The 26,773-nt window shown below is 42.5% G+C and overlaps 1 protein-coding gene and 1 long non-coding RNA gene across 3 annotated transcripts; one reads left to right on the top strand and one right to left on the bottom strand.

Moving 5' to 3' along the window:
- The first annotated feature begins 1,952 nt into the window (after positions 1-1,952).
- Positions 1,953-26,739, top strand: esr1 (estrogen receptor 1). Its single transcript, XM_053613895.1, has 8 exons — positions 1,953-2,913; positions 7,839-8,077; positions 11,745-11,861; positions 14,570-14,914; positions 17,233-17,371; positions 20,472-20,605; positions 20,954-21,137; positions 21,234-26,739. The coding sequence occupies exons 1-8, from the start codon at positions 2,504-2,506 to the stop codon at positions 21,508-21,510; spliced, it is 1,845 nt and encodes a 614-aa protein (XP_053469870.1). The 5' UTR covers positions 1,953-2,503; the 3' UTR covers positions 21,511-26,739.
- LOC128601026 (uncharacterized) lies at positions 13,262-15,992 on the bottom strand. 2 transcript variants are annotated; one of them, XR_008384645.1, is made up of 3 exons: positions 15,885-15,992; positions 14,553-14,911; positions 13,262-14,382 (listed from the first exon to the last, which is right to left on the bottom strand). It is a non-coding gene; the product is annotated as an uncharacterized LOC128601026 (long non-coding RNA). The 2 variants fall into 2 exon arrangements; XR_008384644.1 differs by having other exon boundaries at positions 13,262-14,911.
- Positions 26,740-26,773: the final 34 nt, after the last annotated feature.

Here is a 26,773-nt window from a genome sequence, read left to right as displayed (position 1 = left end):
GAGAGAGAGAGAGAGATGGAGGGAGAGAGTGAGAGATCAAGCGAGAGAGCAGGAGAGAGAGATTGAGTGAGAGAGATCGAGAGAGGGAGAGAGAGATTGAGAGAGGGAGGGAGAGAGATTGAGAGAGGGAGAGAGAGAGAGAGAGATCGAGTGAGAGAGAGAGAGAGATGGAGGGAGAGAGTGAGAGATCAAGCGAGAGAGCAGGAGAGAGAGAGATTGAGTGAGAGAGAGATCGAGAGAGGGAGAGAGAGATCGAGAGAGTGAGAGAGAGAGAGAGAGAGAGATCTAGTGAGTGAGAGAGAGCGAGAGAGAGTGAGAGATCGAGAGAGAGAGAGAGCGATGGAGGGAGAGAGTGAGAGAGAGAGCGGGAGAGAGAGAGAGATTGAGAGAGTGAGAGAGAGAGCGAGAGAGAGAGAGATTGAGAGAGGGAGAGAGAGATTGAGAGAGGGAGAGAGAGAGAGAGATCGAGTGAGAGAGAGAGAGATGGAGGGAGAGAGTGAGAGATCAAGCGAGAGAGCAGGAGAGAGAGATTGAGTGAGAGAGAGATTGAGAGAGGGAGAGAGAGATTGAGAGAGGGAGGGAGAGAGATTGAGAGAGGGAGAGAGAGAGAGAGAGATCGAGTGAGAGAGAGAGAGAGAGATGGAGGGAGAGAGAGAGAGAGATCGAGTGAGAGAGAGAGAGATGGAGGGAGAGAGTGAGAGATCGAGCGAGAGAGCAGGAGAGAGAGATTGAGTGAGAGAGAGATCGAGAGAGGGAGAGAGAGATTGAGAGAGGGAGGGAGAGAGAGAGAGAGAGAGATCTAGTGAGTGAGAGAGAGCGAGAGAGAGTGAGAGATCGAGAGAGAGAGAGCGATGGAGGGAGAGAGTGAGAGAGAGAGCGGGAGAGAGAGAGAGATTGAGAGAGTGAGAGAGAGAGCGAGAGAGAGAGAGATTGAGAGAGGGAGAGAGAGATTGAGAGAGGGAGAGAGAGAGAGAGATCGAGTGAGAGAGAGAGAGAGATGGAGGGAGAGAGTGAGAGATCAAGCGAGAGAGCAGGAGAGAGAGATTGAGTGAGAGAGAGATCGAGAGAGGGAGAGAGAGATTGAGAGAGGGAGGGAGAGAGATTGAGAGAGGGAGAGAGAGAGAGAGAGATCGAGTGAGAGAGAGAGAGAGAGATGGAGGGAGAGAGAGAGAGAGATCGAGTGAGAGAGAGAGATGGAGGGAGAGAGTGAGAGATCAAGCGAGAGAGCAGGAGAGAGAGATTGAGTGAGAGAGAGATCGAGAGAGGGAGAGAGAGATTGAGAGAGGGAGGGAGAGAGATTGAGAGAGTGAGAGAGAGAGAGAGAGATCGAGTGAGAGAGAGAGAGAGAGATGGAGGGAGAGAGTGAGAGATCAAGCGAGAGAGCAGGAGAGAGAGAGATTGAGTGAGAGAGAGATCGAGAGAGGGAGAGAGAGATCGAGAGAGTGAGAGAGAGAGAGAGAGATCTAGTGAGTGAGAGAGAGCGAGAGAGAGTGAGAGATCGAGAGAGAGAGAGAGCGATGGAGGGAGAGAGTGAGAGAGAGAGCGGGAGAGAGAGAGAGAGATTGAGAGAGGGAGAGAGAGAGAGATTGAGAGAGGGAGAGAGAGAGAGATAGATAGAGAGAGAGAGAGAGAGATGGAGGGAGAGAGGGAGAGAGTGAGAGATCAAGCGAGAGAGCAGGAGAGAGATCAAGAGGGAGAGAGAGATTGAGAGAGGGAGAGAGAGCGGGAGAGAGAGAGAGAGATTGAGAGAGTGAGAGAGGGAGAGAGAGAGAGATTGAGAGAGGGAGAGAGAGATAGATAGATAGAGAGAGAGAGAGATGGAGGGAGAGAGGGAGAGAGTGAGAGATCAAGCGAGAGAGCAGGAGAGAGAGAGATCAAGAGGGAGAGAGAGAGATCAAGAGGGAGAGAGAGATTGAGAGAGGGAGAGAGAGATTGAGAGAGGGGGAGAGAGATTGAGAGAGGGGGAGGGGGGGTTAGAAAGGAGAGATGTGCATCAGGAAAACAATCAGTGATAAAGTTGCTTAATCAGCAGATTTGGTCAATTTGATCCGGGAACAGGTGCAGTTTCCCTGTATGGTCTGTTGTTAGAACCGATGCTGTAGTGTGAACTGTTTTGTGTGCTGCTTTTGTAAACGTTTTCCTGTCTGTATTCAGACAGTAGATTTACTTACTCTAGTGTTCAGGTGAGTTGTTTTACAATAAAACAAGCTGCAGTTGAATTAATTACACTGAAAGTCTGAAATCCAGTTGAGGTCTAAAATATTTAAAGCAAAGGGGAGGGGGAGAAACGTTAGACATTGGTCTTGTGTGTGTGTGTGTGTGTGTGTGTGTGTGTGTGTGTGTGTGTGTGTGGGAGGAGCTCAGCCGGAAGTGAGAGAGGAGGGATGGACTGAGTGAGACAGAGGAAGGGTTAGTAGGAAAGAAAAAAACAGTGTGTGTGCTCTCAAAGTCTTACCAGTTGTCTTCTTTATGCGTGTGTGTATACGTGTGTGTTTCCACGGTGATGTCGGAAGAGCAGGCTCGCGCTGAAGCCCCGGCTGGTGCCAGGCAGCGACGCAGGAGCGAGCTAGAAGGGTATTCGGTGTCTCTCGCTTCCCTCAAGCTCTCGCCCATGTACCCGGAGGAGGAGCAGCGCACCACGGGGGGCATTTCCTCCACCGCTCACTACCTAGACGGGACATTCAACTACACCACCAACCCCGATGCCACCAACTCGTCAGTGGACTACTATTCAGTCGCCCCAGAGCCTCAGGAGGAGAACCTGCAGCCGCTGCCTAACGGCTCCAGCAGCCCTCCGGTGTTCGTTCCTTCCAGCCCGCAGCTCTCGCCGTTCCTCGGCCATCCTCCCGCAGGACAACATACTGCTCAGCAGGTGCCGTACTACCTGGAACCATCAGGAACCTCCATCTACAGGTCAGAGGGGCTTGGGGGAATCTAAACAGCTTTAACTTCTTATACTCTCATCAACCAGACTCGTATTCCGAACCGGTTAGTAAACAACACGCTTTCTGATGCAAGCAAACGGTGCAAAATGCATCCGAATGATCAACCTTTTAAATATAGTCCTTCACCGTTACCGTAATAAACGGGGTAAGACCGGAAGACCTGTATATAAACAAGTCTCGTTTCTAGATCCGAGTCCGAACGTCCGAGACCACACCGGACATCTAGGATTTCTTTAGAGAAACGTTTCTGCACTAGGTTCTACTCCAGGGTGCTATTCAAATCGACGCAAATTCACGATGCAGGTTGTGTTAAAGGTCAGCTTTTCCTTCAGTCTTCCTTCATGATGCCTTAATTAGTACGAAAAGGTTTCGTATTAAAATGAGAGAAGAGTACAGCGTATTTGTTTTCGCTCGTGATCTCACACCACGGTTGACATTTTTGACACAGTCCTTTTTATTATAATTTTTTTTTTCTTTTGGTTTTTTATATTAACCAGGACCTGCCGTTCCGCACTCACGTCACTACACACCTCTGATGTGAAACGTTCTGGGGTTAAATCAGAGTCGCATGCGTTCAAATCACCTTCTAGACGTTTAAATTCTTGACTTTTAACGTACATCCGATTCCACCGTTGGCCTCAACGTTCCGGAGACTTGCGCCTAAATTTCTGCAATACATTTCCAGCAGAATGATTGTTTTATTAAGCCTGATTTTAAATACCATTCCTCAATATCGTTTACACAGGTGTCCTATTAATTCCGGCGCGAATAACAAATCGCCTGATTTCACTGTACTTCAAGACGGATAACTACGCAACGCTCTGAGAGACGAAAGATTAAGGGGTTAAAACGGTGCATAAATCCACTCCAATAACCAATCACAGTACGAGCTTTTAGTGGTTTCGTCGTATAGTTATTCATATTAACTTTAAGTTGTGAAGTAAGACGCGGACGTCGGTGTCTGAAAGCTTTTAGTCGACTGTTTCTTCAGTTGTACAGTACGTACATTTCCTACAAATTCCTCTGAATAAATGAATGCTACAGACTCCCACTTGGTCTGGTCAATATGCGGAAGATTTAAGGGGTTAAAATAGTGCACCCTGCATTCACACAGCCAGTCGCATGTAGAAATATGTGATTTATAGTGTGTGTGTGTGTGTGTTCATATTAACCTTAGGATGTGGACTAGGACTCGGAGACCTCCATTTCAGGATGTCTAAATTCATATTTCTAGAATTTTATATATATATATATATGTGTGTATATGTCTGTCCGTCTGTCTATCTATCTACCTATCTATATATATCTCTATCTATCTATCTATCTATATATATATATATATATATATCTATCTATATCTACATATCTATCTATATATATCTCTATCTATCTATCTATCTATCTATATATATATATATCTCTATCTATATCTACATATCTATCTATATATATCTCTATCTATCTACCTATCTATATATATCTCTATCTATCTATCTATCTATATATATATATATATATATATATATATATATATATATATATATATATATATATATATATATATATATATCTATCTATCTATCTATCTATATCTACATATCTATCTATATATATCTCTATCTATCTACCTATCTATATATATCTCTATCTATCTATCTATCTATATATATATATATATCTCTATCTATATCTACATATCTATCTATATATATCTCTATCTATCTACCTATCTATATATATCTCTATCTATATCTACGTATATATATATATATATATATATATATATATATATATTCTCCAAGACTTTAAGTTCACTGAAAATGCTCAGATTAATAAGTGAACAATAAGCGGAGAGTTTAAGCGATTAGGTCATGGAGAAGATTTTGTTTATACCAAAGATTGTCACGGTTATGTCACCTTTCCTCTCACTAATCGTGTGTTTTAATCAGCAGCAGTGCGAGGTTCCATAATGAATTAAAAACCTCTGTGCTGAGACACTGACACACTGACTCATTTCCGTTTCTTCTCCCCGATTAAGGCTTTACCTTTTAACCTTTCACGCTCGCTCGCTCGCTCACACAACACCTTTTTCTAGTAGTTTCACTGAGCTGTGAGCTTTAAGATGAATAATAAACCGTGTGTGTGTGTGTGTGTGTGTGTAGATGTTTGGCACTCATGTCTTCTAAACTCTTCACAGTGGCTCTGTAATAGTATGAACCAAATCCGCATCATCCAAATAACGAATGTCGTGCAAATATCCGTCATCGCCAACGAGCAGGACGGCTTCAGATGTTTTTCTCACGACGGCGGACGTCTAGCGAGGGTTTTCGAGGAGTTTAGACGGAACCTGTTGTGTTTTTTAACCTTGAGAAAAGAACAATATGTGAGAATAACAGGGGCGTGTGCCAGGATTATCGTCACTTCCTGTCTGAGCAGAGAGAGTAGATATCTTAGGATAAGCACGCTTGCTGTGAATTCCAAGTATTTTATCATTTGCTTTTTTTTTCCCTTTTTTTTTTTTTTTTTTTTTTTTACTTCAACATCTGAATAAATCTTATTTATTTATTTATTTATTTATTTATTTATTTATTTTAAATTAGTATGGGTATTAGTAATATTCTTACACAAAGTTACACAAAGCAAAGCCTTATTCTTTTGATCTATTCTGGTCTTTTTCTTGATTTTGTTTGTTTTTTGGGGGGTTTTTTGTCTCGGATATTATGCAACAGTGTGATGGATCACAGGAATCGAGAATAAAACAAACATTTACTAACACCAGAAGAGGAGGTTAAAGGTGAACGAGAGATCCCGTGTGACCCTGGTTTCGTTTGTGCCGTGACGTGTTTGGTCACGCGGTAAATATTAGAGGAGAGGAGACGTGTAAAAATGTTATCGCCGACGTCACGCCAAGAAAGCAATCCCGTCCACGTAGGGTTTTAATCAGTGTGTATAAGATACAATAATATATGTTTCTACGTACACTCGGTGTATGTAAGAGGAACAGACGTGCCCCTGCTCATTCATGCAGTTATTCGTTCGGCCGTCCACGTGGCAGCAGTGCAATGCATAACATCATGCAGATACAGTCCCAGTGACTCACCTTAATACGTCATGTCAGAGATGAGAGGTCGAGCACAACCGTGGTGCCTCTGTCGGGCCCTTGAGCAAGGCACCTAACCGTATGATCATATCATGGCTGACTTCTTAACAAGCTGAAAAGAATTTCAATGTACACTTCTTCTTCTTCTTCTTCTTCTTCAAGTATCTGAGCATCCCTTTGTGACCCCTGTTTTAACACTTAATTCTAACATGACGATGCACCATATCCCAAAGTCCTCTTGAACTGGCTCCATCGACGTCAAAGGACCAGAATCTCCAAGGAACGTTTTCAACCACGTGTGAGATCAACACCATGAAGAATTGAGGCTGTTCTGAGAGAGTCTGGTATTAGTCTGGTGTTCCTAATAAAGTGGCCAGTGAGTGCATATTTGAAATTCTGTGAAATGTTTTAGTGAAGTTTTTCCCACGCTTAGGAAACAGCCCTGAACCGACAAAGCGAGCTGAACTTAGGCTCGTCATCCAGATGATTCATGCATAAACCGTTCCCAAGATAAATCCCTCTTGGCTCCAGTAGAGTGAAAGAAATTGAATATACAAGCATGAAAAGGTCAGAATTAGTTTTAATATTCAGGGTTTTTTTTTTAAAGTCCAACTTGATTCTTATTTCCCACATTAATAATAATAATAATAATAATAAATATAGCTGTAAGTAGCGATAACGGGGTCCAAGCACTAATCACACATGCTGTGCCAAATTAAAAACTAGGACTCGATCGTTTTTGTTTGGATCTCCTCAACGCCGATGAGCATTTTCACTAAACATCAAACCGTAGTTGTGGATTGACGCAAGTTCACAACGATATATTCTGAGATAAAGTCTCACGTCCTGTTTCAGTAGCAGTCGAGACGTTTGACAATCGAGTCACGACCAGCGCCGTTCGCCGCGGCACGTCGTATTTCAGCGCCGTAACTATAGTTACGGATTTCCTACAGATATCCAACATGGAAAAATAGTTCGCTGGGCTAGTTGCTGAAATGTGCTTGTAAACTGAGGCCCGTTGTAGCCGAATCCCCAAAGATTAAAGTCTAAAGATGCCCTTTTCTTCTGTTCGTTGCTAGAGACTGGCGTTCACTGCTACAGTCAAGTGAAAAAGTTTGTATCCCCTGCAGTAGAAAAATTCGTTTTTCGTTTTCAAAGCTTCATTTTACAATTTATATATATATGTATAATATATATATATAAGAATTACAAAAAAAGTTAAAAAGTTTACCCGGAAAGGAGAGGACATTTCAGAGCCCTGAGGAACAAACAGAAATATAGTTTGGCACGAATTCAGGAAAAACCCAAGCTTTTATACTGAGATCATTTACATTTTTTTTAATATCTATATTAACGTACACTTTTTCACAGAAATAATAAAGGGAACTGAACTGGGAACTAAATTCCTTTTTTATTTTATTATTTTATTTATTTATTTATTCTTTTAAACGCCGTCCTAAGGTGATGCTAACTTTTGTACTTTCACAGCCGACTTGCTGCGTGTTTCACACGGCTATTATTCTCTATTTTCTCCGCATATTTTTTTTCAATATAAGCGTGATATAATATTTCTCAACATTCATCATTTCGCTACAGCGTGCAATAAATGATCGATGCTAATATACGAGAATTATATTATTTAGCTATATTCTTATTTCAGTTTAATCTCATTAATTCAAATTACTTCTCAATCAGTAAGTACTTACTAAGTGAATTACCGAAGTCATTACTAACTGTTACCTACTGTATATTAGCGATTTCTTTTTCTTTTCCCCTTCTCTTTTCAACCACAGGTCCAGTGTGTTAGCCAGTGCAGCATCACGAGTGGAGCTGTGCAGCGCCCCCGGCAGGCAGGATGTGTACACCGCAGTGGGAGCCTCGGGACCATCGGGAGCTTCGGGGCCTTCAGGAGCAATCGGGTTGGTGAAGGAGATCCGCTACTGTTCGGTGTGCAGTGACTACGCCTCAGGGTACCACTACGGAGTCTGGTCCTGCGAGGGCTGCAAGGCCTTCTTCAAGCGCAGTATACAAGGTAATCTGGACTTCACGATTTGTACGGAATGAAATATTATGATTTTAAAGATTAAGCGCGAAATTTTAACATCACGTCGGCTGCTTGTAGTACGTTTGTAGTTTTTTAAAAAAGTAAAACATTTAAAAGCGTTTAAAAAAAAAAAAAAAAAAATCATGATATCCCGAACCTCTCAGAAAAGCTCGTGATCGTAATATAAATATCATACTGTCTCATCATCCAGCCGTAGTTTACAGATTTAATTGTCAATTCAGATGCGGAGTTTGGATATTCCATAGCCACAATTCGTAGAACTTTTTGCTTAAACTCACCCTATCAGACCTCAGTAGTCATCCAGCTGGCTCCGCCTCCTTACTGAATTCAAACCCAACAGCTCTGACTACCGTACATTGTCAGGGTCACTCGCAGCAACTCCGAAACATCATTTTGATAGTATTTACTCCTCTGGATCAAAACATTTTTTAAAAAAACCACACATCCGAACAGTTTTCTCAGCATCATAAATGTTCTGTAAGGAGATGTTTGTTCAGCGCTTATGGAAGGAGTCTCCGCTGTCAGTGCTTTGTAACAGCGTTTTCTGCCATGGGGAAAGTCTTGGGAATAAACGAGTCCTCTGTAACTTTGAGAGAGAAAACGTTGAGAGGAAAAAAAAAAAAAAAAGAAGGAGAGAGAGAGAGGGGCCAGTGTTTCTAGCCGCTGTAATATAAACAATAACAGGAAATAGCTTGTTTTGTGGATGTTGCATTGAAACAACATTGACTGTAAGTATAAATGGATTAAAAATGATCTCAAGATGCGCTTTAGTTAATAAATATTATAACTGTTGGCAAATCACTTTGGTATAAGAGGAATAAAACACTTCATGATGTGCCGTGGTGGGAAAATAAGCAACTTTTGGGGCTGGTAAGAGTAACTCCGCTTCTTCACACCACGCTGTTGTTGATTATTTTTGCGTGACGTTGAGTGTTTTATTCTTTACTAACAGAACGGCTCATTTTCACTGCTTTCGAAGACACAGATTTTATTCAGAGTCAAACAATCTATGATTGTGTCCAGCATAACCTGAGCTGCATTAGGTGAAAATCGTGTGTGTGTGTGTGTGTGTGTGTGTGTGTGTGTAATTACCTCCATTTCCATTTCCTGGTTCAGTCTATATTATTTTATAGATAACAGCGTAACATTGTAGCGGTCATCTCGTCTTTCACTTTGTCCCTCCTAACTGTTTAGACGGCACTTCCAGGAAATAGAATAGTCTTTAGTCATTTTGTTAAAACCAGCAGGAAACTGTAGGAGTCCAGGAAGCTGACGTGTGTGTGTGTGTGTGTGGTGTGTGTACGGATAAGAGGAGTTGGCCATATAAAAACGGATAAACGTGAGGTTCAAGCAAAAGAAGGCCAAATCTACAGTGCCCTTTACTAATGATGGCATTCTTGGTAAATATGAGCAAAGAAGGCTGTGAAAAATTCTCTTTACCAAGATAACAGCTCTGAGTCTTCTCCTATAACGCCTGATGAGGTTGGAGAATACATGGCGAGGGATCTGAGAGCGTTCCTCCATACAGAATCTCTCCAGATCCTTCACATTTGGAGGTCCACGCTGGTGGAGTCTCCTCTTCAGTTCACCCCACAGGTTTTCTATGGGGGTCAGGTCAGGGGACTGGGATGGTCATGGAAGGACCTTGAGTTTGTGGACAGTAAACCATTTTTGTGTTGATTTTGATGATGTTTTGGATCATCGTCCTGCTGGAAGATCCAACCACGGCCCATTTGAAGCTTTCTGGCAGAGGCAGTCAGGATTTCATTTAATATCTGTTGATATTTGATCGAGTCCATGATGCCATGTATCCTAACAAAATGTCCAGGTCCTCTGGCAGAAAAACATTCCCAAAACATTAAAGATCCTCCTCCATATTTACCCGTGGACATGAGGGACTTTTCCATACGGCTATCTCTCTGTGTGCTCCAAAACCACCTCTGGTGTTTATTACCAGAAAGCTCTATTTTGGTTTCATCTGACCATAGAACCCGATCCCATTTGAAGTTCCAGTAGTGTCTGGCACACTGAAGACGCTCGAGTTTGTTTTTGGATGAGAGTAGAGGCTTTTTTCTTGAACCCCTTCCAAACACCTCGTGGTGATGTAGGTGACTTCAGATTGTAGTTTTGGAGACTTTCTGACCCCAAGACACAACTAACTTCTGCAGTTCTCCAGCTGTGATCCTTCCATCCTCTTCACAGTTCGTTGAGACGATATAGACACACGTCCAATTCCAGGTCGATTCATAACATTTCTTAATTTTTGCCCTGATGCTATTTTTGCCCTGATGCTATTTTTGCCCTAGTAGCTATTTTCTTGTGCTACTTCCCACATTGTGAAGCTTTTTTGCCGCACTTCGGTATGTGGAGTCACATGGGCCTGGAATCGAACCGCCAACCCTACGTTTAGCGAACAACCCGCTCTACCACCTGAGCCACAGCCGCCCCTTCCATAGTAACGGCAAACATATCATCGTTGATATGGTGACGTTTTCTGTAAGGAGATGTTTATTTAACGTTTACGGAAGGAGTCTCCAGTGGCAGTGATTTGTATCAGTTATTGACACGTACAGCACTTAGTAGTCGCTTTTATCCAGAGTGACTTACAGAAACACTTTGTAGTCTGTATCAAAAACATGTCCTCATGCAAGTTCAATAGCTCAAGGTCTAAGAATACCATCGAGCTAAAACCCGTTAGAAGGAAGCATGTAAGTCAAGGGATTTTTTTTTCAAATAAATTCAATTCAAGTTAATACTTTTTCTGACGCAGGAAGGTCTTCAGGACAGAGGAGTTTATACTTTCTTTCAGGAGAGAGAGAAAAAAAGAGATACCTTCGAGGGAACAGGACTTACTTGTCATGATTAAATGTAACTATAAACGGATAAAAAGTCTGACGTATCATTCTTTTATTAATAACGAATATAATCATCGGCAAATCATCATCGAGGTAGCAACAGTAACTCCGCTTCATCACATCACCCCATCGTTGATTATTTTCAGAGAACTTATATCCTTATAACTGCCTCTGACCTCTTTAAAGGTGCAATAGTTGTTGTTTTTTAATTCCTTTCTTGTACAGATATCTTGGAAGATATGTAGAACATGATGATAAAAAAAAAATCATTACATTAAGTCCCGTCCAGAATGCTCGTTTATGTTTGGATGCGCCTCCTGTTGGCCATTTTATAGACACTCTACGGGTCAGTGTAAATCCAGGGGGCGGAGCTTCGAGAATATGGGCGGGAGTCATTCAAATGTCGACTGTTATAGACCTAATATTGGGTCTTTAGACTAATCTTACCTAATGCACCTTCTAATATCCTTTGAGCAGCGTGTAATATTTATAAGAGATAATAATCTGTAATAGTCTGGAGACCGAGTACGCTAAGAAAACTTTGAGATCCTATATTTGGTTCTTTTTTTTTTTTTTTTTTTTTTTTAATAAAGTGATTTTGTTTATTTTGTTTATTTCCTTGTTGTGGTGTCGTCTTATGAATTGTAAAATGGTGGTACATTTTTGTCTTTTTTCCGTTCAAAAACCACAGGAGCTGCAAAAGTTTGCACTCGACCGAAAGTTCGTCGGATAGCAGAAACGGATTTTTTTTAATACACGTGATATTTTCTGCGTCTCAGGTCACAATGATTACGTGTGTCCAGCGACCAACCAGTGCACCATCGACAGGAACCGCAGGAAGAGCTGTCAAGCGTGTCGTCTACGCAAGTGCTACGAAGTGGGCATGATGAAAGGAGGTGCGTATCACACGCGCCTGGCTGCGTGCACTCATTACTTCCTTCTGTTTCTGAAGAGTTGTTATCGCTCATTACTGGATTTTATTTTCAAGGAAGGAAACCGTGCAAATTGTAAACCTGACGGGTAGCTATAAATTAACAATGTTTCCAGCTTGCGATCCTTTCCATTCGAATTGGTTTTATCTCTCGAGCGTAATATAGCGAATGTTTCGTTTTTTTTTTTTAGTTGTGCGAAAGAACAATTCACTTCTACACCAAGTAAAACACTCCTGCCACCGCCGGTACCATCAGACTAGCAATCGTTATGTTAACGACGTTTGTAACATAATAATTAATTAAAAAAACATCAGTGTTTCCAATTAGTCAGAAGCAGGGGCGTTGGCTGGACTGTTAATCATCCGGGGCTGAGCCCAGATTCTTCTCCATGCATTTTTTCACGCTCGGCTAGTAGCCTAGAGTTCTGATTTATGGACGCTGAGGTCACTCAGCTGTCAATGTATGACATGATCTGGAAAAAAGTTGGATTTATCATAAAACCTCGGGTGGTGTTGCTGTTTGTAGGACGACCAGAGCGATAAAATATAAAACTTTCCTAACTAGGCTAGTTTGGAGTCGCTAGCCAAGGCGAGGCGCAGCTAAGCGATCACTGTACGGGTTTAGCTGCTACAGTGCCATGTAGAGAACATTTATCTTTCCTTGTATCATGTTCACGTACCTCGTATAGATGTTCACACGCCTTGTTTTCCCTCTCAGCATCAGAGGATGTTAAGTGTTTCAGTTTAAAATCCTTTACTGGTTTAAAAAACAACAACAAAAAAAAACGGCGTATATCCATTTTCCCCACACTGACCGGCGTCGCCAACCGTATTCACCCGCCGGACACGCAGAGCCGAAGCACAACCAAACACGATGTCACTTCCGCAACACGCATGCAGTTTTACGTTTTAACCGCTAGAGGGCCGGAAGTTACATAGTCTACCTTTTAATTAATCATCTCGTCCATGAAACGCCCCCCCCCCCCAACACACACACACACACACAGAGTTATTGACAAAACACTACATACAGCCCACTACGTGCGAGTCACTTCTTAATTCTATAGTTATCTTGTTAAACAATTGGAGCAGTAGCACTCTCCACTCTGGCTGATATCTAATCAGACTGACGTATTTACACAGACAGACTGTCAGGGTCGGGGAAGATGCTAGAAAATAATAACAACAAAAGCAATACCGCTATGTTCCAGGTTTAACGATTTCCGTAATCAGATTCAGGACGGGGAAAAAAAAAAGTACCGCATCGAGGTCAGCTTGAACTAGTTAATTCACGCGGTTCTCCGGAATGAATTGTGCTTTTTATCGTATTCTATGTCATGCCTGAGATGTAATTTGATTTGTTGAGCTCATTTCCTTCGTCGGGTAAAAAAAAAAAAAAAAAAAAAAAAAGAGCCGAATCAGAGTGAAAGAGCATGAAGCCTCGGCGGTCGTGTTACGCTCAAATCAACGCTGTTAGGATTATTGCTGGCGTTGGGGGAAACTGCAGATTGTAGAACGTAATGTCAGATAATTCCATCCTGTCAGAAATCAGACAGCTGGCGCTTTCTTTGCAGCAATTATTGGCACCCCTGATTACGATCGGCAACAATATGCATTCGTACATAGTTCCTTTATTTTGTTGGAAAACACTAGGTTCTTAAAGGGGTAGTTCACCCAAAAATGAAAATTCTGTCATCATTTACTCACCCTCATGTCGTTCCAAACCTGTATACGTTTCTTTCTTCTGTGGAACATAAAGGAAGATATTTTGGTTGAGAATGTTGGTAACCAAACAGTTTTGGTGCCCATTGACTTCTCAATGGGCATTTCTCAAAATATCTTCTTTTGTGTTCCACAGAGGAAAGTCAGTCATACAGTTTTGGAACAATATGAGGGCAAACTATCCCTTTAATTATTAGTAACGCCCGCCCCCCTCACGCCCTTTCCCTCTACTGGAGAGAAGAACAGCACTCGTAGAGTCTCGTACTCTATCGTATAACATTACACACACTTAAAGAGGATCTTAGACACTCTTCAGTGCACAACATTTAAAACTCTCTCTTAGCTCTGTGTATGTGGTTTAGTCTTCAGTTCAAGTTCATGGTCATTGTCTGCGACCATTTCTGTGGTGAATCGGCGTATGTTTTGGGTCATCATCTTGCTGAAAGATCCCTCTGAGAAACGGCCAAAGAAAAAGAGCCAAGTCTTAACCTCCTGGCAGAGACAACCACGACAGTATAAAAGAAAACAGAAACAAAAGTTAGTGAGGATTGAAACAAAAGAAACTTGCGATTGGCCGATGAAATTTAACCCCACCCTTTTTGGTGTGTCAATCAGTGGGCGGCAATTACGTAACATCTACAATGATACGTCTGTTTGTGTGTGTGTTTAAGGATGGAAATCGAATTCTACATTTATTTTGTAACATCAGTGTAGTCAACAGGTAGTCGAACAGCATTGTGGGTAATGCAGAAAGCCATCGGAAACTAAAATGAAAATTGACAACGTAAATAAATGAAGTTTAGGGGTAGATTTTTCCTCTTAAGGATAAAGGTTAGGATAAATACGTAGGCATATATATATATATGTGTATATATGTATATGTGTGTGTGTGTGTGTGTGTGTGTGTGTGTGTATATAAAACGATCAGTCTGACACTCTGTCCCTCTTTAGGTTTTCGTAAGGAGCGTGGCGGTCGCATCATCAAGCACAACAGAAGGCCGAGTGGACTGAAGGAGCGGGAGCGAGGTTATAGCAAAGCCCAGAGCGGTTCTGATGTGAGAGAAGCGCTTCCACAGGACGGGCAGAGCAGCTCCGGGATCGGGGGAGGGGTAGCGGACGTGGTCTGCATGTCTCCGGAGCAGGTGTTGCTGCTGCTGTTGCGGGCGGAGCCGCCCACCCTGTGCTCACGACAGAAACACAGCCGACCCTACAGCGAGCTCACCATAATGAGTCTGCTCACCAACATGGCCGACAGGGAGCTCGTTCACATGATCGCCTGGGCCAAGAAAGTGCCTGGTGAGGGAGAGAAATGAAATCCACTGGGGTTTAAAAATAACTAGAATGCCCTCATTTTCCCAAGTCCTGTATTAATGAGGGCGGAGCTTGTGTTACATTTCATCAGCCAATCAGAAACTTTAACATATAACATTGTTTCTTTTCTGATCTATTGATTAGCATGAAATGACAGGTTTATTTACACAATAGCCATGCTAGCCATGCATAAATATTTAGCTCTGTACTAACGTTAGCCAGGTAAAGCTTAGCTAATGCTACCTTTTCAGCAGTAAACTATTTGATATTAAGTGGCTAGTCAAGTTCGCTTTTATTAGCAAGCTAGATAATAAGGTCAACTGTTGTGGTGAGGGAGAACCCTTACTTCACCCTGCTAATTTTCTTCCAAAATTATCCCCCCTCGCTGAGCTAAGATTGCTTCCGTCCACCCTTTTTAGATATGCATCTTTAAATACAGCATTTTTTAATATGTCTGTTATTGGTAACTTTCATCAAGGCAAACATTACAACAAGATGTCTTTAGGCTAATAAATTGCTTGGCTAGCTAGCTAACTAACTTGCGTGTTTTTTCTTGCAAGTTTTTTCCTCAGTAGTAAGAGATCTGCCATAGTAAGATTAATTTTATCTTTCCTTCTGGTTTCTTGGATGAATTTACTACAATTTAGGCAAAACCATGCTAGCTTAGCTAGCTAAACTTTTACCCCGAGGTAAAAACTACACGTCGCTCATTTAGCTCTCCACTAAATTTTTTCTATGGAACATTTTTGCTCTTTAAGAGGTTTTTGTTTACACTAGTTAGGTCTTTCCTGTCTCAGAATTTCTAACAATCCAGGAGAGTGAATGCTAATCACACTACTGTGTGTTCATGAGTTAGCAATGTATGCAGGATCGACTAGCGTTGCTCTGATATAAGAAGGCCATTTCTTAAAAAAAGCTCATGATCTCATGTGAAAGACATTTATCGATCTTTTACCGAAAGTGTACATGGATGTTTTTTTTTTTTTAAAAAAGCCAGACGGATCATGATGTTACAGAAGTATCCTTGGAGACAGCCTTGAGTGTTTGTGTAACCATGGCAGCACTGTCGACAAGGCAGGTGCTCGAGCGTCAGATGACGAGGTCACACACACACACACACACACACACACACACACACACACAGCAATAAGAAACATTTGTGTGATTACGGTCATCAGTGTCCCCACACATTTGACTCGATCTCTGGCTGAGCCCTTGTTACACACACACACACACACACACACACACACACACAAATCACTGACTGAATATAGTGAGCCAAACTTTAGGCATTAGTGCAAAAAGTAGGGATCTCAATCTGTGACAGCATGTTGGTGAACAATTTGACCTTTTTATTCGTTCAGCTTTATTGGTTTTATTTAAAGCAGTTTAAAGGTGCAGTCTGTAATTTTAAAAAGTGTTCCTAGACTTATAATAGTCATTTGATTTCAAGTACACAAATACAAAAAGTCTGCTTCGCAATGCTGCCGTAATGTGGCTCTCCCTCATTTCTACATTTCAGGCTTCGGTTTACATTTTTACAACCCGGAAATAAGCTCCGCCCCCAGCCGAAAAAGAGCTGCTCAAGCGAAAAAAAAAGGCAACATTCATAGTTTTAAAAAGGGGCGGGGATTGCGGTCAGTCTGTTAATGCTTTAATTGTAATTGCGACGCGTTTGTTCAGTTTAACACACAATGTTAAAGTTGCCGTCTGTAATTTTTAAATGTTCCTTTCCTTTTTAAAAAATCCATAAAAACAGCTTTTGTTTGTGTCGGTCTCATCCTAACACGTCTATTTTTCCTGTGTAATGGCTGCTTCACACACACACACTGCAGATGTGGCTTCTATCCCTTTACAGTCCCAGTGAAGTGCCTTGAAACGCGCAGCGTTATCCAATGTGTTGATGTAATTTCTACTGAAACAGGAAGTCGGGGCGGGACATACGGAGTGGCTCCTCCCCCTTTTTAAATCGCCAATCACTCGACAACTTCAGCAAGGTGAATTTTATAACGTTGGAGGCGGAACACTTCAGATTCTGGAGAGCGTTCGATTGGAAAGAAACGCAGCAGAGAAGCTGAAGTGCAGAATGATGTCATCAAAGTTGTTGATGCGTATTGGTGGTAGAGAGAGTGTGTGCATTTTGAATGCGTATATCTTCTAAATGCGAATTTTGTCATTGTTTTGGAGCGCACTAGCTTCTAGATAACCTTAAGGTTAACATATTCATACTAATGGCTACAAAACTTCCGTTTTGATTTCATGGGGACAGAATGAAACCTGCGTGTTTTTCTTCCGCCCTGCAGGATTCCAGGACCTCTCTCTGCATGACCAGGTACAGCTGTTGGAAAGCTCCTGGCTGGAGATTTTGATGATTGGTCTCATCTGGAGGTCCATCTACACACCTGGAAAACTCATCTTTGCTCAGGACCTCATCCTCGACAAGTAATGACCCAGATTTATTGTGTTTACTGCTCTCAAAACAAACAAACAAAAACAAATTTGCATTTAGAGTCTTAATGGTTTGTCCTTCTGGGGGACCCATGAAGGGTTCTATGGATGGATAACCGTGGATGGATGGATGGATAACCGTGGATGGATGGATGAATGGATTGATAACCATGGGTGTATGCATGTATGTATGGATGGATGGCTTGATAACCCTAGGTGGATGGATGGATGGATGGATGGATGGATGGATGCATGCATGGATGGATGAATGGATTGATAATCCTGGATGGATGGATGGATGAATGGATTGATAATCCTGGATGGATGGATGGATGGATGAATGGATTGATAATCCTGGATGGATGGATGGATGGATGGCTTGATATCCCTGGGTGGATGGGTGGATGGATGGATTGATAACCCTGGGTGGATGGATGGATGGATGGATGGATGGATGGCTTGATAACCCTGGGTGGATGGATGGATTGATAACCCTGGGTGGATGGATGGATGGATGGATGGCTCGATAACCCTGGGTGGATGGATGGATGGATGGATCCTGCAGAATCCTACAAGTTGTTTTGGTTTGGTTGAATGAATGGATAAATAACCATGTATGTATGTATGTATGATGAGTGGATGAATGGATGGACAAATTTGTTTGCATGAATGGATGGACAGATGAATCAATGAATGGATCAACAACCTTGCATGTATATATGATGAATCGATGGATTAATGGATCACAACGGATGGATGGATGACCCTATATGTAGCTAAATGCGTGTATACCTTTTCACATGTCCTCACTCACACGGTCATTTTTTTCCAAACTCCACCAACCTTATAACCACTTTTATTCATTTCTTTCGCGGAAACTTGGGAAAGGTCCAAAACCGTCACCGTTGCGATGGAAACGAAATTTTCACTGGAAGATCGGAGTTAGTACTGAATTGATCAAATGTTATTGCATCATAGAACACAAGAGCCAATCAGGTGTCAGTATGCAGATGTAAGTATTTGAATGCCAGAGAACAAACCACGCCCACATATACATATTCATAAAAATCCAACGTCAGTAAGCACGAACATCAATCTTCCCGTTTTGTTTGCAGAAATGCCTCATCAAGTCCTTTATTACTGAATTTAAAATAAATGTGACGGTCATAAAAATGCATTTTTGGATGACTGAGAATTTTACGTCGCGTTTTATATAGATAGAGACTAGATCTTCATCTGTTAGTCCCAGTCCTTCTTACTTATCCCAATAGAAATATAAAATCCTCTCAAAATTGACAATAAAAGGAAATGACATCTGTGCATCGAGAACTTTCATTCTGCATTTTCATTTTCACCTGCCTCTCGACACGGCACTCATCCTTCTGCCGCTCAGGGACCTGCTTAATGTCACTGTGCTCTGCTGGCTTTTTTTTTCTTCTTCTTCTTTTTTTCCCCTCTCTCTCTATTTGTCTAGTTCTTGCTTATTTTCGTGATGATGATGCAGAAGTCCCGCTGTGTGCCGAGCATCTTGGAGGAAATTCGTATCCTATAAAATAGGATTGAATTATTATTAATGGAAAAAAAAAAAAATTGATCTGGGCTGCAAGAAAGCCCAAGAATGCTATTAGCAAGAGAACGCCTAGCTGCTCTTGAAAAAGGCCATGTCACAGGTATATGTAATTAACCAGGATGTGGCCCTGGAGAGAGCCGGCGTCATCGCAGACCGAGGAGGAGAGAATCTGATTAAAAACGGGCAGGTACAGTCGAAGATGCTAGCAAGAACATGAAAAAAGGAGGGAGAGGGAGAGAGAGAGATATTCAGGTGGCATGGCATTAAAAGCAGACGAGAACGATGCGATGGGGGGGTTAAGAGCGTGGGAGCTGGAGAGAGAGATAACCTTTAATACTCCTTACAGGTACAACGTGTGCTCTCCGGCTAAAAGTAAACAATGTACTCAGCAGCGCCCGGGACACATCCTTTTTCCACGAGAAACAGAGCGAGACCACGTGAGAGGAGAGACGCACTCACACAGGCAGAACATTATAGCCGTTTATACCGCAGCGCTGTCGGCTTCTCAGCTCTGATTGGTCAGAAGGTGTTTATTCATTCTCAGCAGCCCTGAAAGTAGCCAATCAACTTCAGGATGGTGAAGTATTTCCCTATAACGGCACGTGATTTGCCAACGATTGAATTATTTATTTATTTATTAAAGAACGACTCGTACGTTTTATCCATTTATGGTTACACTTCTTTTTTTTTTTCTCTCTCTCTCTCTCTAAAAGTCAGTAAGATTTTTAAAAAAAACAAAAAAAAAAAACCCCGCAGCTTGTCATGTTAAAGAGAAACTGCAAAGTGTAAACTTACAGCTTTACCTCTGATTGTAACTGGAGACTCCTTCCATAAATGTTAAATGAATTCAACGATTACACACGGGGTTTTTTTAAAAAAACTTTTTTTTTTTTTTCCTTTTCAAAGTCCCTGTGAATGAGCCGTTACTATGGAAACGATAGGGCATTTGTATAACCCTGTGATTCGCAGCTGCGCTACTGTCAGAGCCGCTGTTATAGAGAATGAATCAACACCTTCTGACCAATCAGAACTGAGCTTTCAGCACCGCTGTGCTTTAAAATATTGTCGGCGTACGACAACGGCACGTAGACTTCCAATATACCGTAAGAGTGCTTTAACGGTCTAATGGGCAGTGGTGGTATAGCAGTTAAGGCTCTGGGTTACTGATCGGAAGGTCGGGGGTTCAAGCTGCCACTGTTGGGCCCTTGAGCAAGGCCCTTAACCCTGTCTGCTCCAGGGGGCGCTGTATCATGGCTGACCCTGCGCTCTGACCCCAACTTCCTGCCCTGCTGGGGTATGCGAAGAAAAGAATTCCACTGTGCTGTAATGTATACGTGATCAATAAAGACTCTATCGTTATTTTTGCAATAGAGCCCCGACATGCGTTTAAAGGTTTCAGGGGGATTTTGAACATCATCTGTTGCGTCTAATTCCACCGTAACACCATGATGGGTAAATAAAATAACGGTCTGTTTAGCAAACTACTGTGTGTGCTGTGTTTAAAGCCGCCTCCTTGCCTTGTAGGAGTGAAGGAGAGTGTGTGGAGGGCATGGCTGAGATATTCGACATGCTGCTGGCCACAGTGGCCCGTTTCCGCACCCTCAAACTCAAGTCAGAGGAGTTTGTGTGTCTCAAAGCCATCATCCTGCTCAACTCTGGTGAGTACTTCAGCAAGGTCGCTACGAAACAGAAAGAATCATAGTTATAACGTCAAAACAAAACAAAACGACCCGTCAATTTCTAGATGCTCTAACAATCTTGGCCTTAAAAGACTTGTTCTGTGGTTTACGGTCTATGGATTAAAAAACACAGCAACTATTTTCTTTTAAGCTTTGCCAAATTAGCGATCACCTTTAGCATGCTTTTAGATAGACTGTAGCTTCTGTCGCTTTCTGTAAAGAAGCTTCAAAAGTGCTTCATAAATACATATCATTATAAAGTTTTTGACTTCCGTAGATAACTTCTGTACGGATATTTATCCTCAGATGTTTGTGTGTGTCGATTAGGTGCGTTTTCGTTCTGCTCCTCCCCCGTCGAGCCCCTGAGGGACGGCTTCATGGTGCAGTGCATGATGGATAACATCACGGACGCCCTCATATACTACATCAGCCAATCAGGAATCTCGGTGCAGCTCCAGTCCCGGCGTCAAGCCCAGCTCCTGCTTTTGCTCTCGCACATCAGACACATGAGGTAAAACGGAAGAGCGCGTAGAGAGACCGTACGAGGAACTTGCTAATCCGTTCCATTTTACTCTGACGTGTTTGTATCTCTCTGTTTGCTGTGAAGCTATAAAGGGATGGAACACCTGTACAGCATGAAGTGCAAGAACAAAGTTCCTCTGTATGATCTGCTGCTGGAGATGTTGGACGCGCATAGGCTCCGCCCTCTGGGCAAAGTGCCAAGGATCTGGGCCGATCGAGTGTCGTCTTCACCTACTACAACCGCCACAACCCCAACCACCAACACCACCACCACCACCACCCATCACCCCAGCAACGGCTCCACGTGTCCTGCAGACTTACCGTCCAACCCGCCGGGTCCCGACCAAAGCCCCAGCCCATGAGCTGCTACACGCCGAGAGAATATAAACTGCTAACGCTATCCATCAGACAGTTGGAGCTGAATTCAATCAGGTCCCTTTAATGGGAAAGTGTCCTGAGTGATGATTTCCTTAACTTGGTTTCTTTCCTTTTAGCTGGATCGATTCGTCGACGCTTTGACATGACACGCTTTCATGCCGTCAGACCGGCAAGAGCAGCTTCTCCGACTTAAACGCAATTCGATCGCACCAGAGTTCTCTAGGAAGGAAGTGGGTCCCGGCTGTTCCTTCAAGAGCTAATAATAATAATAATAATAATAATAAAATAACTACACTGCAAATTCGCCAAGACCCTTTCAGCCTTTATAGAAAAGTTGTAGTTAGGATGGAACCGAGTATCTGGAACATCCTATGAGGCCAAATGTAAGGAATTTGAGATTTGTTGTCATCGTGACCGTGTACACAACGAGTCAGCGGATTAAGATAAATAATTTAAAAAAAAAAGATCTACATGGGGAAAGTTCTTTGTATTCAGATCCGCGTTACGCAGGTACTTAAGGTTATTTTCTGTGCTCCGTATTCGGTTTGCGCAAATCTTAACTTTTTAAATTGAGATTTTTATCGAGTAGTAGCATCGGAGCTTCAGAAGCTTCTAGACCACCGCCTTTAAACACGAGCACTTTTCTTCCAACGGACGTTTCCCGGAAACACCCGGGGGTAAGATTTCTCCTCATCGAAAAGGATAGCAAATGGAAAACGATGTAACTTAAAGGGAGCGAGGAAGCGTCAAAACAGCGAAAAAAGACGTGATCTATGAATGAGACGATGGAAAGCAGTGAAATAAATCTTAATAGTCCTCATTGTAACCATGATCACGTCAATCACCGTAATTTGGTTTAATTGAACAATATGGCACGCACATTCATTATTCACCCGTTTATAAAATAGCACTCGATCCAGCACATCGTGTTTGTGCGTTTTCTTCGTTTATAATCGCGCGCACAAACGGACGAGAGGCGCCCGTGGAATCGTGGTACGTTCGCTAGATGAAGGCCTTTTTAATCGTTACTTTTTTTAAAAATTCTAATTTTAGTTGTTGGATTAAGAAAACAACGGTTATGTTTTTTGCTCTCCCGTAAAGAAACCATAAAGGATGAGCTAACGTAGCACTCGTGTGCTGATCAGAGCTCACTCGCGTGTCGATCCTGATTTCAGCCGTAATGATTTGGTCCTCGAGATGAGCTGCGTCTCGTCCGAGCTCGTCCGTGTGGGATGAAGATTTTAAAGGGATCAATTATCAGAACGTACTTCAGGGTGTTTCAGTGTAACATTTTGTAGTTACATCAAAGTAGACTTAAACTTGACTGCTTCTGACTTGAGCCCAGATCGCAGAGGGAAGTCCCACTGTGCCACACTTGTTTTAGTCAAACATTACTTTTTAATAATAAATCAATCCTGGTGAGTAGAAACGATTTAGAAAGCAACTTTATTATTATTTGTTTTAACCAGCTCCTTTTTTTTTTTTTTGGTTTAGCCACACCCCCATGTTCACTTTCTCAGGACTTACGAGTCCTCTTTTGAACTTGAAAAACAAAAAACTTGTGTCCCAGTGGACTGTTTTTCTTCCTTCTTTCCCCGTGTATTGTTACTGTCTTCAGCGAGACATTGTGTTTGCAGTAGCATTTTGCCGCATCGACGCACAACGCAACCGGTCACAAGAACGAGCCAGTCTCTGTTTTGTTTTTGTTTGTTTTGTTGTTTTTTTTTTGTAAAAATATGAACTATGGTTTCAAAAGGAACCTGACCTTTTGAGGGCTTGCATTGTACAGTAGTCATCAAAATTAGATCGGACACCTTTAAGTGCTCTCTAAACGTCTGAGTGAAGGACGTTAAAATACGTTTAAAATACGTTAAAAAGCGCCTCCCCTTCTGCAGGACACTACATGGTCCTAAAGCCAGTCGGACCGTCTGAAGCTTCTGGCACGTGTACTCGTGACCTTATTCTTTCAGTCACTATCCACAGCTCATGGTGAGGACAGGGATGAGAGTTGACCAGTAAACAGGAAGCTTCATCCCCAAACTGAGCTCCTACTGTAATGCTGCTAGTGACTTGATGCATTTGATACACTCTTTCTTTTCCATTCTTTTTCCACCACTACTGTATAAGATCACAAAGCATGTAAACTCCTCCAGCAGCGGGAAGGTCTCTCTCCTCACTTGATGAGAAGGCCGTCCTCTTTTTTTGGGAGACTCAGACATTGAGGTGGTGATTTTTCAACCCTGATGCATCATACTCAGCAGCAAAACATTCGTGTGTATGCCAGAGATACACTTCGGATGGTGCCAAGAAAACATCACCCTATCCCCCCACCACCACCACCACCACCAAAATGCACACCTCTTCAACCATGGCTGTTTCTTGATTTCCTGTGCATGAAACCCAGAAACAGATGTGGAGATGGGACACCCTTGACGACATCCAACAACCACCTCAAGCGCAAGCACAACTCCTACTGTGCACCTACAGAGACCGAATCGTACAAAGTAGCAACCCAGATACCCTGTACTCCTGCAGTACCTCCCACCACAAATGTCCAGCCCCACAATCAAAGGCGTTTTCCAGATAAATACATGTAGACTGGATAAACATATGCCCGTGACCCCTCACAAAGCACTGCCCCAGTCCTCCGTGACTTTGAAAGGCGTGTTAACCACACACACCTACCCCTGTCCAGTGTCTTCAGTGTCTCCAGATAAATCTCCTCCACCATTGCAGCCTTGCCACTATGAAGCTTTTAGGGATTTTGAGAACTTCCATCTGAAGGGAGGGCATGTCCACTAGGTTCAGGAGTTTGTCAGAGTGCTCCATCCATCACTTCAAAATATCCTGAGTAGAGGTTGACACTAACTGCCACTTGCTTAGCAGAATTTATGCACGGTCTCATTTCCCCTTTCAGAGGCACCAAATGGTCTGCCAGAACATCTTTGACGCCAAACACCTCTATTGCCCAAGCTTCACTTCAGTAACTGCTTTTGCTGCACCCCCTTCTGGCTCCCCTGTGCCTCTCAATTGAATCAGTAGAGCCCTCCATGAGCATTTCTTGGCCTCGTTCTTCAGCACTGATGTCCACAAGTGCATCCTAGGATTACTACCAGGACGGGCACTGACTGTCTTCTGGCCGCAGCTTCTTGCAGCGGGGTGTGTGGTCGAGGATATGAACATGGTCCATTCAGATTCAGTGTGTCCAGACTTCACTTGGTACAAGTGGAGAAGACCTTTCAGCGGTGGGAATAAATTCATGAAGCTTCTACCAAATAATTTCAAGCAACCCAAATGTCCAAGACATACGGCCTCAAGTCTGATGATCTGGTCATAAAATCACTCGTTGACCTTTGGCCCAAGGTGCTCCGGTACCACATACACCTTGCAATTATTAAACTTCTTTGCAAGCCAAGGAGTATCCTAGACTAAGAACAGAGGTCCCCTAGTAGCACTATGGATTCAGCAGCACGTATTATCTCAAACATGTTAAGGCTTTGGGTTACTGATCAGAAGGTCAAGGGGTTCAAACCCCAACACCGCCAAGCTGCCACTGTGGGGACCTCGAGCAAGGTCCTTAGTCCTCTCCGCTCCAGCAGTGCCATATCAAGACCCTGCACTCTGTCTCCAACTCCTATGAAGCTGGAACATGCGAAGAGAAGAATTTGACTGTACCGTAATGTAACGTATGTGCAGATACGTAACAAATAAAGGCTTTCTATTCCAAATACTTTTGTGCGTATGCAGAAACAGCAGCCAGAGTTTTTCTTCCTGAGACTCCAACCCATTAAAAGACACCACCCCCACACCCAAACCTCTTTTCTACCTGGAAAAACTCCCAAGGCCTCCAGCCTGGGACCGTTGAGTATCCCCACGCTATCTTCCCCCTGCACTCTAGAGTAGGAGAGAGACCACCCCCAATCGAAACACATGGAACCTGAGCTCATAGTGTGTCTATATCTTTTGCTCCCACACAATAACTCGGGGTCTTTCCCTGCCAGTACAATGACATTCCACCTTCCCAAAGCCAGTTTCCATTGCAAAGGTCTAGTCTGAGGCCTTGACCCTCAAGAGCCCACAAGAGCGCTTCACATCACCATTTCAGGCGGATCTTGACTTGGTTACGTGGGTGGCCCAGTCACCAGTTCCTCGCCTATGGACACCACCCCCAGATCTGGCGGTCCTAGTAATGATAATCCAGGAAAGGTGCAGAAGTTTTTGTTTTTGTTTTTTGCACATTTCAAGGGTGTCTTTAGGATCCCTTTTTCTCCGAGTTCTCCCGAATTACCAAGGTGTGCGTTACTGAGAGCGTTAATTTCCCACAGGTCCTCCAGAGAACACAAGCCCCTTCAGGTTGATGGTTAAGGCGGCACATCTTTCTGAGCTGAGCAAAGTCAAAGCTGAGCAGGATAAGTGGTGAACCACACTTCTAAGTCTTTTTATTTCTTAAATACTTATTATCCTGAACGGTTACCGCACTGTGGCGCCACATCCTGCTGTACAAACGTGGTGTTTGATTTAGACTGTGTACTTATAATGAACACGAGCTAGGTACAGTACTGTGAAATAAACTTCTGCCACAGTTAAAGGTCCTAAGTTAAAATGTCATACTTGTGTTCGGGTTTTAAATTCAAAAATGTTCTCTGTATGTTTGAGATAACGTATGACTTATATTGCACTATACCGATGATTTGATTATAGTTGTTCGCATAATGCCTGTATTTTAAACACAAGTGTAGCTTGAAATCCGGCAAACTCTTTTTGCATAGCTTTGTTACGCGGAGAATTTCAAACCTTGTTTGTTTGATTGACATTTGTGATTTCAGCTTGTTTATAATACTGTAAAAGAGGAATCAAAGGTCGGTGGAGAAAAAACACGCACACACAACTAATATGTATATATTAATCAGAAAGGCCTTCTTTACTGCCAGTGTTAATAAACTGTACACTCATAAATAAGCACTGACGATTTCATAATGGATGTTTTATACTTTTTTTTTTTTTTTTTTTTTTTTTTTTTTTTTTTTTTTTTTTAAAACAACCTAGTGAGCTACTGGTATTTAGAGAAAACAAAAAGCTTGGCTCATACAGACGAGTAACTATCAGTGATTGTTTAGTGTTTAAAAATAAAAAATAAAAAAATGCATCAACCGCATGCCGTGAGTAAAGTGTTAAAAAAAAAAAAAAAAAAAAAAAAACTGAAATAAATACAACATATTTAAAGGGCATTCAAATACTTATCAAAAT

Source organism: Ictalurus furcatus, chromosome 25 (genome assembly GCF_023375685.1).
Source record: "Ictalurus furcatus strain D&B chromosome 25, Billie_1.0, whole genome shotgun sequence".
NCBI classification, from domain to species: Eukaryota; Metazoa; Chordata; class Actinopteri; order Siluriformes; family Ictaluridae; genus Ictalurus; species Ictalurus furcatus.
The sequence above is the reverse complement of the archived record's forward strand: the minus strand, read 5'-3'. Positions and strand labels throughout refer to the sequence as shown.